Below are 13,760 nucleotides of genomic sequence, written 5' to 3'. Positions count from 1 at the left end.
GTGCAACTTTGTAATACATGAAAAAGTCATACAATAATTACAAAAAGAGTTAGAATAGAAAAACTGACTTTACAAATTCATATACAATAAATAAGATTTTTCTATATTCACTGAAGAGATAGAAAGTTACTGTCTTCAGCAAAATTTCTTGCAATAATATGCTCTAAAACTGTGCAGAACACATCAATGTGTTATAGTGAAACTGAAGGAAAATAATTTGTTTATTTCACTTTTAGGGGGATTAATCAAAATTCAAATTCTACCAGACGATAGAGCTTTCAATTTTAAGAAACTCTTCCAAAGGTTCGATAAACTTAAAACCAAGTTTTCCTAGTCAAAACTCTAGTGCGCACGTTTTCTTTGGTTTTGGGCTATTGTGCGCGCAAGTAACCGTGTTATAAAAGTGGGCGCGAGTGTTCGAGGGTTAATATCTTTTGACCGGTAAAACCAACTCTTATGAAATTTAGCATATATATTCGTAGTGTGAAAACTTCTCGTTTGATATTAAAATAATTGAAATTAGGTAAATTATCTTGGTTAAAATCATTATAAATTATGTTAATTTTGGTGTGGTGTATTCGATTGCTCATAACTTTCAAATTAAACGTCCAATCAAAAAATCATTCAATAGTGATCTATTCGGCTATATTACCTAATAAATGAAACTAATAACGCGTAAATCGGTTTGGCCATCTCTGAGAAACAGGCGTTCATTTGTACGTAGTCAAAACAGGTTTTTCAAGGCTAACTTTTAAACTGCTTGTCCGTTTTCAATAAAACTTAGCAAAACGTTTAGTAATGATAAGAGCTTTCGTTTGGTACTAAGATCGTTAAAATTGGTTGCGTGGTTCCGGAGAAACCCGTGTCACGTAGTTTTCACATTTTTGCTTATAACTTTCAAACGAAAAGTCAGACCATGAAACAATTTAATAGTGATATACTAAGCAACAATTCCTTCCAAACAACAGTAATAGCGGTCGAATCGGTTCAGCCATCTCCGAGTAACTGGCGATAGAAAATTCGGAGCGAACACACACACACAGACATACACACACACACACACACACACACACACACACACACACACACACACACACACACACACACACACACACACACACACACACACACACACACACACACACACACACACACACACACACACACACACACACACACACACACACACACACACACACACACACACACACACACACACACACACACACACACACACACACACACACACACACACACACACACACACACACACACACACACACACACACACACACACACACACACACACACACACACACACACACACACACACACACACACACACACACACACACACACACACACACACACACACACACACACACACACACACACACACACACACACACACACACACACACACACACACACACACACACACACACACACACACACACACACACACACACACACACACACACACACACACACACACACACACACACACACACACACACACACACACACACACACACACACACACACACACACACACACACACACACACACACACACAGACATTGCTCAGTTCGTCGAACCCTATCGATTGGTATATGTGACCAGGCCCTCCGGGCCTTGGATCAATTTCCTGTTTTTCGACCAATTTCTAAACCTTTGTTATATAGTATAACAAAGGTAAAAATGTATTAAGACAGAAAGTTTTGTGCTGAAACACTTTATTTTTAATAGGTCCCACTTGCCCCGGGTGCTTTGAAGTGTCGACCGTATTTCGACCCATTTTTTTAATACCGTTTGTCAAATTAAACAACTAGTTTTCGGGTGTAATTTGTTATTACACTCATTATGTTTACCTACTGTCAGAAAAACATGTACTTTTACGTGAAGCCTGTGGCCAAAATATCATTTATAGAAAGGTGCGTCAAACTTACAACGCAAATTGAAAATAACGCTCAAATTAAAAGTCCAATTTTGGTGTTTGGAATGCCAGTTGTAAATAATCTATAATTTTAATACACGCGTTTGAGTGGTATCTTTCATTTCTAGAAAGGTTCGGTTGGATAAAATAAGGTTGAAGAGAGTTATGAGCTCCGTTCCCACTTACCCCGTATTCCCACTTGCCCCGGGGTACCTTAGTAGAAAGGCAAAAAGATTAAGATAAACTTTATAAGCACTGCATGAATAAAAAGAATAACCCCCAATAGATATATATATATATATATATATATATATATATATATATATATATATATATATATATATATATATATATATATATATATATATATATATATATATATATATATCTTAAAATTGATTTCGTTTATTGATAATACTTTCAATATTTCAATTCCAGATTGGCTCATCAATTTCTGGTGCGGACAATCGCATAGCAGATACGCTTGGTCCTATAGACGATCAAACTGCTAATAATTATTTACGTGGATCAAATGGAAAGCTATTCATAACGGATTGTCATTACAAAAAGCTATTGAATCATTACAAACAGCGGAAAATCGACCAACCGGTATGATTTTGTTTCGTGTAGAAAATCGTACTTATTTTTTGGCAAACTAACACTAACACGGGGAATTCTTTTTTTGATTCCTACTTCACAGTAAAAACGATTCCTTTACCGGGGTCAATCCCGGTGTAGTGGTTAGCATTCACGCCGAGGACCCGGGTTCAATTCCTAACCCCGTAGAAGTCACAAATGGCCCAAGCTGTTAAAGTGACTATAAAAGATTCCTTTACCGCTCCACATTGGCGGAATTAGCGCTCATTTCTAGGGGGGCTATAGCCCCCGGCATTTTTTCGACCATTTTATTTCCTTGACATATTAAAATTAAATGTACATTGATGCATGGGAACTTTAAGTTGTGATGCATATAAAAATTACTCTCAAGTTTTGATTATGTAAAGTTATCTAACTATAGTTTTTTCTTAAATTTAAAAATCCAGCTTAATTCTTCTAGGGGGGGCTAAATGTCTCCTAGGGGGCCTAGGGGGCTTAGCCCCCCCATAGCCCTCCCTAGTTACGCCAATGCCGCTCCACCAGTAGTATACAGCACTCGTGCGCTAATTGCACGGCCTCTAGTCGCACCGTCTTTTAATTGTACGTCCACTGCACTATCGTGCAACTAAAAAGTAGTTATCTTTCAAACTACACATGGTTTTCTAGGTAGTTATCTTTCAAACTACACATGGTTTTCTAGTTGGTTGCTATAAACAAAAATGCAGCGTTGCGGAATAAAAACTCTCTCTCTCTCTCTCTCTCTCTCTCTGAAGTTTTTGGAGCGTCTTAGTAGAATACGAAACTAAAAATTAAAAAAGAAGAAAACTTATCCACTTTAATTCTACTATGTATATTCTGTTCACGACAGATACGTGTTTCGCCTACGACTTGCAGGCTTCCTCAGTGTCTGTTTTCGAACTCGAAGTTCCCATTCATAGAACATTAGGGTAACACAGAACAAAAGTGGAAGGTAAAATCAAAACTCGTAACTCTAACCTTTTACAGATACTAGCGAACCTGGCGGTGGAAAGTGGCTTTTTACACGGAAAATTTACTACACTGTTTTCCAACTTTAGACTAGCTGACCCAAAGCAAAGTTGCCAGAACAATTCTATTCCTGTCAATTCCTGTACGAAAATGGCAAAAAGGTGTTAATAATCTTTATGCTCACGCGATCAAACCAGCGAAAACTCAATCATGCATGTATCAATTTAGTTATATAGAAGTGAAGAATTTCCTAGGAATCTCAAAAACAGTGCGTTGGTAACAATAATTTACATTCGTCTAACATAAAACTTCACTTTTCGGGCGAGAAACAGATGATGCCGCTACAAAAGTTAAGTTTGCTGCTGCGGATATATCGTATTAATCGTTCTTTTACACGCACACTAGCCGCACACTAGCATAAAAGTTCCACCTATTTTGTTCGAAAACGTCAAAGTTGCCACCGTGTGATCAAAACTAGCATAGGTGTTTTTTCATCTCTCAGACATGCTAATGTAGTTGCCGCTAACCGCAGGTGATCAATAATAAAAATCAAAATCTATACCTACGCGACCTTTGATTTTACTTCTGTTTTATACGTTACACCGGTTACGCATATCGTTGGAAGTTTAGCATAGAGATTGCTGACAAGAATATTACGCACACATCGCCGCGTATACGTGTACGTGATTTGTTGGCATCTGGAGTTTTTTCGTTGCAAAGTGTTTCCCGATGCATACAAACCACCAATACATCGCACATAAACAATTCTTAAATATCTAAAATTTGCTTAAGATCACAAGCCGCATGTTGATTTCGATTCTCGTCGCGATGATACATTTTGAAAATTCATAACACTTTTCTTTCTGGCATCCTTGCCAATTCGTCTAAATGCTCCAGTCTCGTTACTAGGGACTGGTGAGGCTGTCAAATTCTACATATTGTCCGTAAAGCATTTATCAGTTTTGGTTTTGTTACCCACTTGCTGGTTGGAAGATCGTTCAACTCTGTCGTTGTTTACATTGTTTTCGAGTGTTTGATAAATTATTTTTGAATATTTTATAGTGTAAACCGTTAATTTTATCTCTATATTCAGTGAAATCCCACTATTTGGACGATTAAGTATCTGCTCAAATTGAAGTTTAGTTCGGTTCGACCGTGTGTGATATCAATTTCGATTGTGCTTCTGGTCGTGAGCAGTACGACTCATACGTGCATTTTTGGTCCGGCGCCTATTGTTTGTACGTGGCAGTATCCAACGCAAAATGGATACAAAAGTGTGTGGAGAATGTCACCTACCGATCAACGATCTGGAGCCTGTGTGTTGTGGCTTTTGCGAATCCCTTTTCCACATCGGACAGCAATGTTGTGGATTCAACGGCCGTGCACACAAAGAGCTGTTCAATCAAGGGAAAGCTATCTTCATTTGCACAGCCTGCAAAGTGGAATTGAATGGAAGAAGCATCCGTGCATATTTAGCCGAGAAGTTAAATTCTGTGTCGGCACCACCGGATAATGCAGTATCTAATCAATTCCAACAGTTGGTTGAAACCGTTGGATCGTTAAGCGATAAAGTGGATCGTCTTATGCAAAGTCGTAATGAACAGAACTCGACTGTAACATCATGGCCCAAACCGGGAGTTAAACGCCGACGAGCTGATTCTGATCGAGCTGCACGTGATTCGACTGACCGTGGCACCAGCACGATCGATTTTAGTGATCTGTCGGTTACGTCTATTACTCCCGCTCCCCGTCCGGCTAGATGGTGGCTGTATTTATCCGGCTTTCAACCGACAATAACCAATGCTGATGTTACGAAAGTGGTGTCTCGCTGTTTAGGTCTAAATGAAACAGACACTTTTGACGTCACTCGTTTGGTTCCAAAAGGAATTGACTCTTCCAACTTAACATTTGTATCGTACAAAATCGGATTGGATCCACGGCTCAAGCATTTAGCTTTGACTGCCTCTCCCTGGCCAACTGGACTATTATTCCGGGAATTCATTGATATGCCAAAAAACCGATATACTGGATCGATGGAAGTGATGAATCCACCCGAAGCTGTTAGATTGATGCCATGCAATTACTCTTAACTGCAGACGATCGGAATGCTTGCATTTCTGATAAAACTTTGACCTCGTCCACGTGCTGTTTTGATGTTCCTGCTGTTGCTGTTTTGGATCCGGGACACTTTTTTACAGGCATTATGGAAGCCCCTGATCCCTCTGACACAGTCGAGCTAGCTGTAGAAACCTGCCACAATCGTCGTCCCGGTCCTGTGTTCGGAAGTGGTGACGGGGTCTTCCAGCCTGTGTCCTCAGGCAAGTATGATTGTATTCCAGAGCTGTCGGTACCTGATGATTCCTTGCATTCCAGTATTTCAAATCACGGTTCAGCTTCTCCACCACATCGGTTGCGGATTTATTACCACAATGTGCGCGGGTTGCGCACAAAAATCGACTCCTTCTTTCTGGCGGTTTCTGAAGGAGACTACGACGTGATAGTACTCACCGAGACGTGGCTCGACGACCGCATTTTCTCAACGCAACTATTTGGTGATCTCTACACTGTATTCCGGAATGACCGCTCTCATCGAACTAGTCGAAAAACACGGGGTGGAGGCGTACCGATTGCTGTTTCTAACAATCTAAATTGCTGCATTGAAACCGCTCCTATCTTCGACACTCTTGAACAATTATGGGTGATCATCGAAACATCGTGTTCGGTCGTCAGCGTAGGCGTTATATATTTGCCACCCGATCGAAAATCTGATCCTCAGCTCATTCAACAGCATATCGATTCAATAGGAGCAGTACTGATGTGTAAGGATCCTCATACACTGGCGTTACTATTCGGTGACTACAACCAGTCTGGTTTGAGCTGGCACATTACAAACAATGGTCTGCCTATAGTGAATACATTACGGTCGCAAATGCCTCTTTGCTGCTGTGCCCTGCTAGATGGTTTCAGTTTGCATGGGCTGACTCAAATCAACACAATTTTGAATCGGGACGGTCGCATGCTTGATCTTGTTCTTGCAAACGAATTGGCTATGCAAAACTGTGACGTATCTGTGGCACACGAGGCGCTGGTCGATTTAGAAGCTGTTCACCCTGCTATAATTGCGTCACTTAATATCCCATTACCTGTGCAGTATGACCAGCCGTCGCAGAACTCAATTTTGAATTTTCGCCGGGCCGACTACATCGAACTCTGTGCAGCCTTCTCTGAGGTTGATTGGAATGCTCTTTTGGATACCTCTAGTATCGACGATGCGGTTTGTTCTTTTAGCAGTGCCATTCAAAATGTCATCAATCGGGTAGTTCCAGTATGTGGACCATTACGCAAGCCAGCATGGTCCAATGCACGCCTACGTTCGCTTAAGCATCTGCGATCGGCCGCGTTGCGAAAATATTGCTGCCATCGCTCACCGTATTACAAACATCAGTTCAACACTGCAAGCAACCGGTATCGTAGTTACAATCGTTATCTTTACAATTGCTATGTGAATCGCATTCAAGATCGTCTTCGCATGCAGCCTAAACAATTTTGGTCGTTTGTGAACGCGAAACGAAAAGAATGTGGATTACCCTCTACTATGTTTATGGGCAACTGCATCGCTAATAGTAAAGGAGAGAAATGTGACCTTTTTGCCGAGCATTTCAAACATGTATTCACCGATTCCATCGCATCTGCTACAGAAATTGAAGAAGCCAGTAATGCAGTGCCATGTGATGTTTTTTCGTTTGAGTTACCGGATATTAACAGTGATATTGTAAATGCCGCGCTGGCTAAACTGAAGACTTCATATGCAGCTGGTCCGGATGGTATCCCCTCTGCTCTTTTAAAACGATGCAGTAACGTGCTTAGCCCACAAATCGCGAAACTTTTTAATATGTCGATACAGCAGCGCAAATTTCCTGATCAATGGAAGTTTTCTTATCTGTTTCCAATACACAAAAACCCGAATTATTCCACCTAGCGGTGTGACCTAGCCTTTCTACTGCCACAATAATTATTTCTTAATTTGTCAGGAACATTTATAATAAACTTGACTCTATTTTCCGTTCCTTATTCCTCAGAATCCTTATTTACCAGTAAAATTCACAAGAACATACTGCGTGCAATAATTACATTTTTCTTCCTGGAGTGCATAAATATTTGTAAGCATCATTTAATTTACTTTATCAACACCTTATTTAGTTTTATAATATTTACGTGATTTATTGAATTGATTTATAGAAATTAACCTTCTTAAGGCCTTACAGACGGCCTTAACTTTTGGGCGTAGGAGCCACATACGAAGCTTGTTTTGAATTTACAATTTGAGAAGTGTGTTCATAATAGATTTCTTGTTTTTAATACCATGCGTTCAAGAGTTAGCATCTTTCACAAACAAGAATTCAGAAAAATTACGAAAAAAAACTATTGCACGAATAATTCCTTTGCACTTTTGGAGGGAAAGTATATCTAGAATAAAATGATTGGCCTTCAAATTTTATTATGAGTTTACTTGACTTCAATTTTGAAATTTATCTGAAAACTTGAAAAAATAACATTAGATAAAATAACATTAGCATTAGATATGAAAAACGACAAAGAGAAATTGAACTTTTTCTTAGTTGGCGCTCCTTCAGCTAATTATTTTTGCATGAAACTCAAAACCTGAGCTTCTTTTGAATGCACTTTCATGAAAAGATAGTCATTAGCATAGTCGCATCGTTTTTACGATGTAGCCCGTTAGAGGGTTTAAAAAATTGTGTGAGATCAAAAAATAGTGCAAAAGCAGCGCCATAAACATGCTTGAGAATGGAAAATATGATCGATATGATTACTAGTGCTTGTCATTTTCGATTTATTTATTAAAACATGATACATAACATAAGACTTCTGTCTTTTAAAGTGTCTCTAACGAAAATATATCGTACAAAATTACTAGCAACTTTTTCTTTCTATTTTTCATATAAAATTTCTAAGCTCTAGTATCTATTGATTCAGTGTCTATTTTCGAAGCCTGCAAGTCGTAAGCGAAATACGTATCTGTCGCGAATAAATATTAATAGTGGAATTTAATCGGAAAAAGTTTTTTTTGTTTAATTTCATGTTTTGTATTCTACGAAGACGCTCCAAAAACTTCAGAAAATTAACGTGTTTCTCACTTTTCTTATATTTCAATGCAAATTTCAAAATTGCAAATCGTAACACATACACATACATAAATTGATATAAACACACATGCAAACACACATACATACACTCATAAATCATACATACATTGAATACAATCGACGTTTGATTGATATAGGGTAATTTGCCAATTGTTGCACACCTAAGGCAGGAACGTTCAGTTCATCTTATGTCTCGAGGAAACTATTTCGTTACTAAAATCGAAATTTGTCCTATAAACAAAATGACCTTTCACTAAAACATTTGGTATGTTTTCATATCCTGAAATATTGCACATATTATGCAATTTGAGGTTTTGTTCAACAGCATACAGACCCAATTGTTGCCCACTTCATTAATGTCCTTTACCTAATATTGCACACCTTCAATCCAATTTTTGCACGGCAAAGAAAATATGGAATTAGGAGAAATACCAAGTACAGAAAACTGACACATGAAGAAGAACTCCTTAAAAAGAGATTTACCAATTATAAGTACCGTACCGTTACCATTTTGTCACGTATTTGAACGTAATTCAATCTTCACCGAACAATGGTTTACAAGAACAGGTAAAAATTATTGCATTGAATTAATATATGTATTAATTAAAATTAATTAATATAATTTTGTTTTCCGGTATCTTTCCTTTTTCAAATTTAAATGCAGTATACGTTTTTGGCTGGGATTTGGTTTTTTCAAATGCAAAGTTTTTCGATTTTTTACATTCGAGCGTATAAGAAAAACTTCGACTTTTAAGTTCTTTTAGCAACAACATAACTTTTTTCTCTGTTTAATAGAAGCTGAAGCATTGTTCTGCGTTATTATGTTCATTTCTCAAGAATTTCTCATAATAAACTTCCGCACACATTGTTCCGTCAATCGACTGTAGATTACGGATACGAACATTATTTTCTATTCACGAAAATTGTTACACGCTGGTAATATCATTAGGCTTTTGCTGATTTAGTCTCCAGAGAAATCGAAAATTATTGGTATTGTTTTAATCCGACATCCAAATAGTGGTAAATTTTCAATAAGAGTTGGATCAAGTAAGAATGGTACAGTAGGGCCTAGCTTAGCGGCATTTGCGGATGGTGTGCAAGAAATGGACAAAATTCTAATTTTTTTCCAATTATTAACCACTACACAAAAATAGTAACATTTAGTTATTTAATTAATCAAAAATTATGAATGTGGGTATTTTGAAAGGCATACGAAGTAATATGGGATAAATTTGCTTTTTGTTGAAATCTATAAGCTTAAATTTGATGAGTGATTTCTTAATTCACACTGTAAGCATTCGACGTATTTTGGCTCTACTAAGAGTTGGATTTTATGAGGTAATTTTACTATTCCAAATATTTGTTTGCTAACAATCATGTTTACACATATTTGAAGGTAATGAAATATATTTGTGTTTGGATTGTTTGGAGTGCTGCAATAATATAGATATTCTCAGATATTATTCAAAAACCGAGAAGTGGGCAACAATTGGGAGGTGAGCAACAATTGGCAAACTACCCTATTTTGATTTTACACGTTTCAACGGTTTAATATACGGTGCTTAAGTGTTAAAGTTTGAATAACTTTTGAATGGATGATCCGATTTTCAATAACTTGGTTTCGTTTGATAGATCTCAGCAGTAATTTTCAAATAATAATAAATTGTAGGATATACGTCATTGAATTAATAATTATATGTTACAAAAACCCGAATTAATCCACCTAGCGGCGTGACCTAGCCTTTCTACTGCCACAATAATCATTATTTAATTTCTCAGGAACTTAATTGTAGATGTATAGATGTTATATTAGACTATATTTTTAAATATCCGTTCCGTATTCCTCAAAATCCTTATTTGCCAGTAAAATTCATAACGTATTGTGTAGAATAATTATATTTTCTTTCCTTGGGTGCGTAAATACATGTAAGCGTCATTTATGTTACTTAATGAACACCTTATTTAGTTTTATAATATTTATAGAAAAATAATGTAAACACAAAAGATAATTTTTACAGACTTGAATGAATATGTATAGAAAATTAGAAATTAACCCTCTAACGGGTCTACAGACGGCTTTAACTTTCGGGATTCAGAGCCACATACGAAACTTGTTTTGAATTGACAATATAATGTATTTGTTCATAGCAGATTTTTTGATATTTTGATATTAATACCATGCATTCAAAAGTTAGCATCTTTGAAAAACAAGAGTTCAGAAAAATTATTATTATATTTCGCTTTTGAAGAAAAAGGATATCTACAACAAAATTGTTGATCTCAAAATTTTACTATTAGTTTGCTTGGCTTCAATTTTGCAATATATCTGAATTAGAAAAAAAACTGAATAGAGCATTAGATATGAAAAAGAGAAATGGAACTATTTCTTAGCTGACGCTCTTTCAGATAATTATTTTTGCATGAAAATCAAAGCTTAAGCTTCTTTTGAATGTACTTTCATGAAAAGATAGTCATTAGCTTGATCGCATCGTTTTTACAATGTTAGAGAGTTAGGAAAACAAGATGAGGTCGAAAAATAGTGCCAAAGCTGCACCATAAACATGCTTGAAAATGGGAAATACGATCGATATGATTCCCAGTGCTTGTCTTTTTTTTGATTTATTTATTAAAACATGATACATGACATAAGACATCTATCCTCTAAAATATCAACAACAGAAACAAATCTTACAAAATTTCTACCGTGCAACGTTTACTTCCTATTTTTCATATAACATTTCTAAGCTCTAGTATCTATTGATTGAAAAGAGCATCTATTGATGCGCAGAATTTGTTTGGAATTTGTACAAATTTATTTGGAAAAATCAACTCACTAGTATTTTTGATTCTATTCACCACTATACCTACATGCTTAAATAAACTGCTTTTCTTCGCTTTTTGCTTTTCTTGTACAATTGTGAGTAACAGCAAGTGAAGAAAATGACAATTGAAATCTGAAATCAAAGAAAAGAAAAAACTTTTCGATTGAATCCCACTATTTAATATTTATTTGCGACAGATACGTAGTTCGCCTACGACGTGCAGGCTTCATCAGTGTCTTATTTCAAAGCGTATACGTATCTGTCGCGAATTAATATTAAATAGTGGAATTTAGTCGGTGAAAGTTTTTTCTTTTCTTTAATTTCAGAGTTCGTATTCCACTAAGAGGCTTCAAAAACTTCAGACAATTGACATGTTTCTCACTTTTCTTGAATTTCATTGCAAATTTTAAAATTGCAAATTGTCATCACATACATACATACATACATACACACATGCATACATACATACATACATACATACATACATACATACACACATACATCACACACATCTCATACATTGAATACAATCAACATTTGATTGATATGTTTTGATTTCACACGTTTCACACGTATTTTAAAATACGGTGCTTAAGTGTTAAAGTTTGAATAACTTTTGAATGAAGCGTCCGATTTTAAATAACTCGGTTTCGTTTGATAGATCTTAGCAGTAATTTTCAAATAATAATAAAATGTGTGACGTTTTGCCTTTCTACTATATAAATATATAGTATAAAGGTATAGAAATCACTTGGAAAACCGGAAATGGAAAGAAGGTCCTGCGGGCCGAATGTTATATACCATTCGACTCAGTTTCGAAAACTGAGCATTTTCTGTGTGTGTGTATGTATGTGTGTGTGTATGTATGTGTGTGTGTGTATGTATGTGTGTGTGTATGTATGTGTGTGTGTGTGTGTGTGTGTGTGTGTGTGTGTGTGTGTGTGTGTGTGTGTGTGTGTGTGTATGTGTGTGTGTGTGTATGTGACGCTTTTAATCTCACTCACTTTTCTCGGAGATGGCTGGACCGATTTTAATGTTCTTAGTGTCAAATGAAAGGTCTAGGTGTCCCATTGGTCGCTATTGAATTTCATACTGATCGGACTTTTAGTTCAAAAGTTATGTATAAAAATACGAAAAATATGGGACTTCATTATCTCATAGGTCTCTTAACCGATTTGAACAAAATTGATTGCATATGAAAGAGGAGCCTTGCAAACCCTTAACTTCCAAATTTCATGACGATTGGACTTGTAGTTTGAAAGTTACATAAAGAAATGTGAAAAAATAGTATTTAAAACATATTTATGTAACATATAAGCATTAATTTAATGAAAAACATCACACATTTTATGATTATTTCAAAATTACTGCTGAGATCTATCAAACGAAACCGAGTTATTTAAAATCGGACGCTTCATTCAAAAGTTATTCAAACTTTAACACTTAAGCACAGTGTATTAAACCGTTAAAACGTGTGAAATCAAAGCATATCAATCAAATGTTGATTGTATTCAATGTATGAGATGTGTGTGATGTATGTGTGTATGTATGTATGTATGTATGTATGTATGTATGTATGTATGTATATATGTATGTATGTATGTATGTATGTATGTATGTGTGTATGTATGTATGTATATATGTGATGACAATTTGCAATTTTAAAATTTGCAATGAAATTCAAGAAAAGTGAGAAACATGTCAATAGTCTGAAGTTTTTGAAGCCTCTTAGTGGAATACGAACTCTGAAATAAAAAAAAGAAAAAAACTTTTACCGACTAAATTCCACTATTTAATATTTATTCGCGACAGATCGTATACGCTTTGAAATAAGACACTGATAAAGCCTGCACATCGTAGGTGAACTACGTATCTGTTGCAAATAAATATTAAATAGTGGGATTCAATCGAAAAGTTTTTTCTTTTCTTTGATTTCAGATTTCAATTGTCATTTTCTTCACTTGCTGTTACTCACAATTGTACAAGAAAAGCAAAAAGCGAAGAAAAGCAGTTAATTTAAGCATGTAGGTATAGTGGTGTATAGAATCAAAAATACTAGTGAGTTGATTTTTCCAAATAAATTTGTACAAATTCCAAACAAATTCTGCGCATCAATAGATGCTCTTTTCAATCAATAGATACTAGAGCTTAGAAATGTTATATGAAAAATAGAAAGTAAACGTTGCTCGGTAGAAATTTTGTAAGATTTGTTTTCGTTAGTGATATTTTAAAGGACAGATGTCTAATGTCATA

The 13,760-nt window shown here is 36.0% G+C and overlaps 1 protein-coding gene across 2 annotated transcripts in view; it reads left to right on the top strand.

Annotated features, from left to right (window-relative positions):
- The window catches only part of LOC128737376 (nuclear factor related to kappa-B-binding protein), a 378,855-nt gene that overhangs the window by 60,032 nt on the left and 305,063 nt on the right, over positions 1 to 13,760 (top strand). The window contains exon 2 of one of the 2 annotated variants that reach the window (XM_053832000.1): positions 2,375 to 2,545. The exons of the other annotated variant lie outside the window; for it this stretch is intronic. Within the exon in view, the coding sequence (XP_053687975.1) occupies positions 2,375 to 2,545 (171 nt within the window). The remainder of the gene's footprint in view (positions 1 to 2,374; positions 2,546 to 13,760) is intronic. 2 annotated transcript variants of the gene reach the window in all.

This window comes from Sabethes cyaneus, chromosome 2, assembly GCF_943734655.1.
Source record: "Sabethes cyaneus chromosome 2, idSabCyanKW18_F2, whole genome shotgun sequence".
Lineage (NCBI taxonomy): Eukaryota > Metazoa > Arthropoda > Insecta > Diptera > Culicidae > Sabethes > Sabethes cyaneus.
This window is presented reverse-complemented; position numbering and strand designations above follow the sequence as displayed.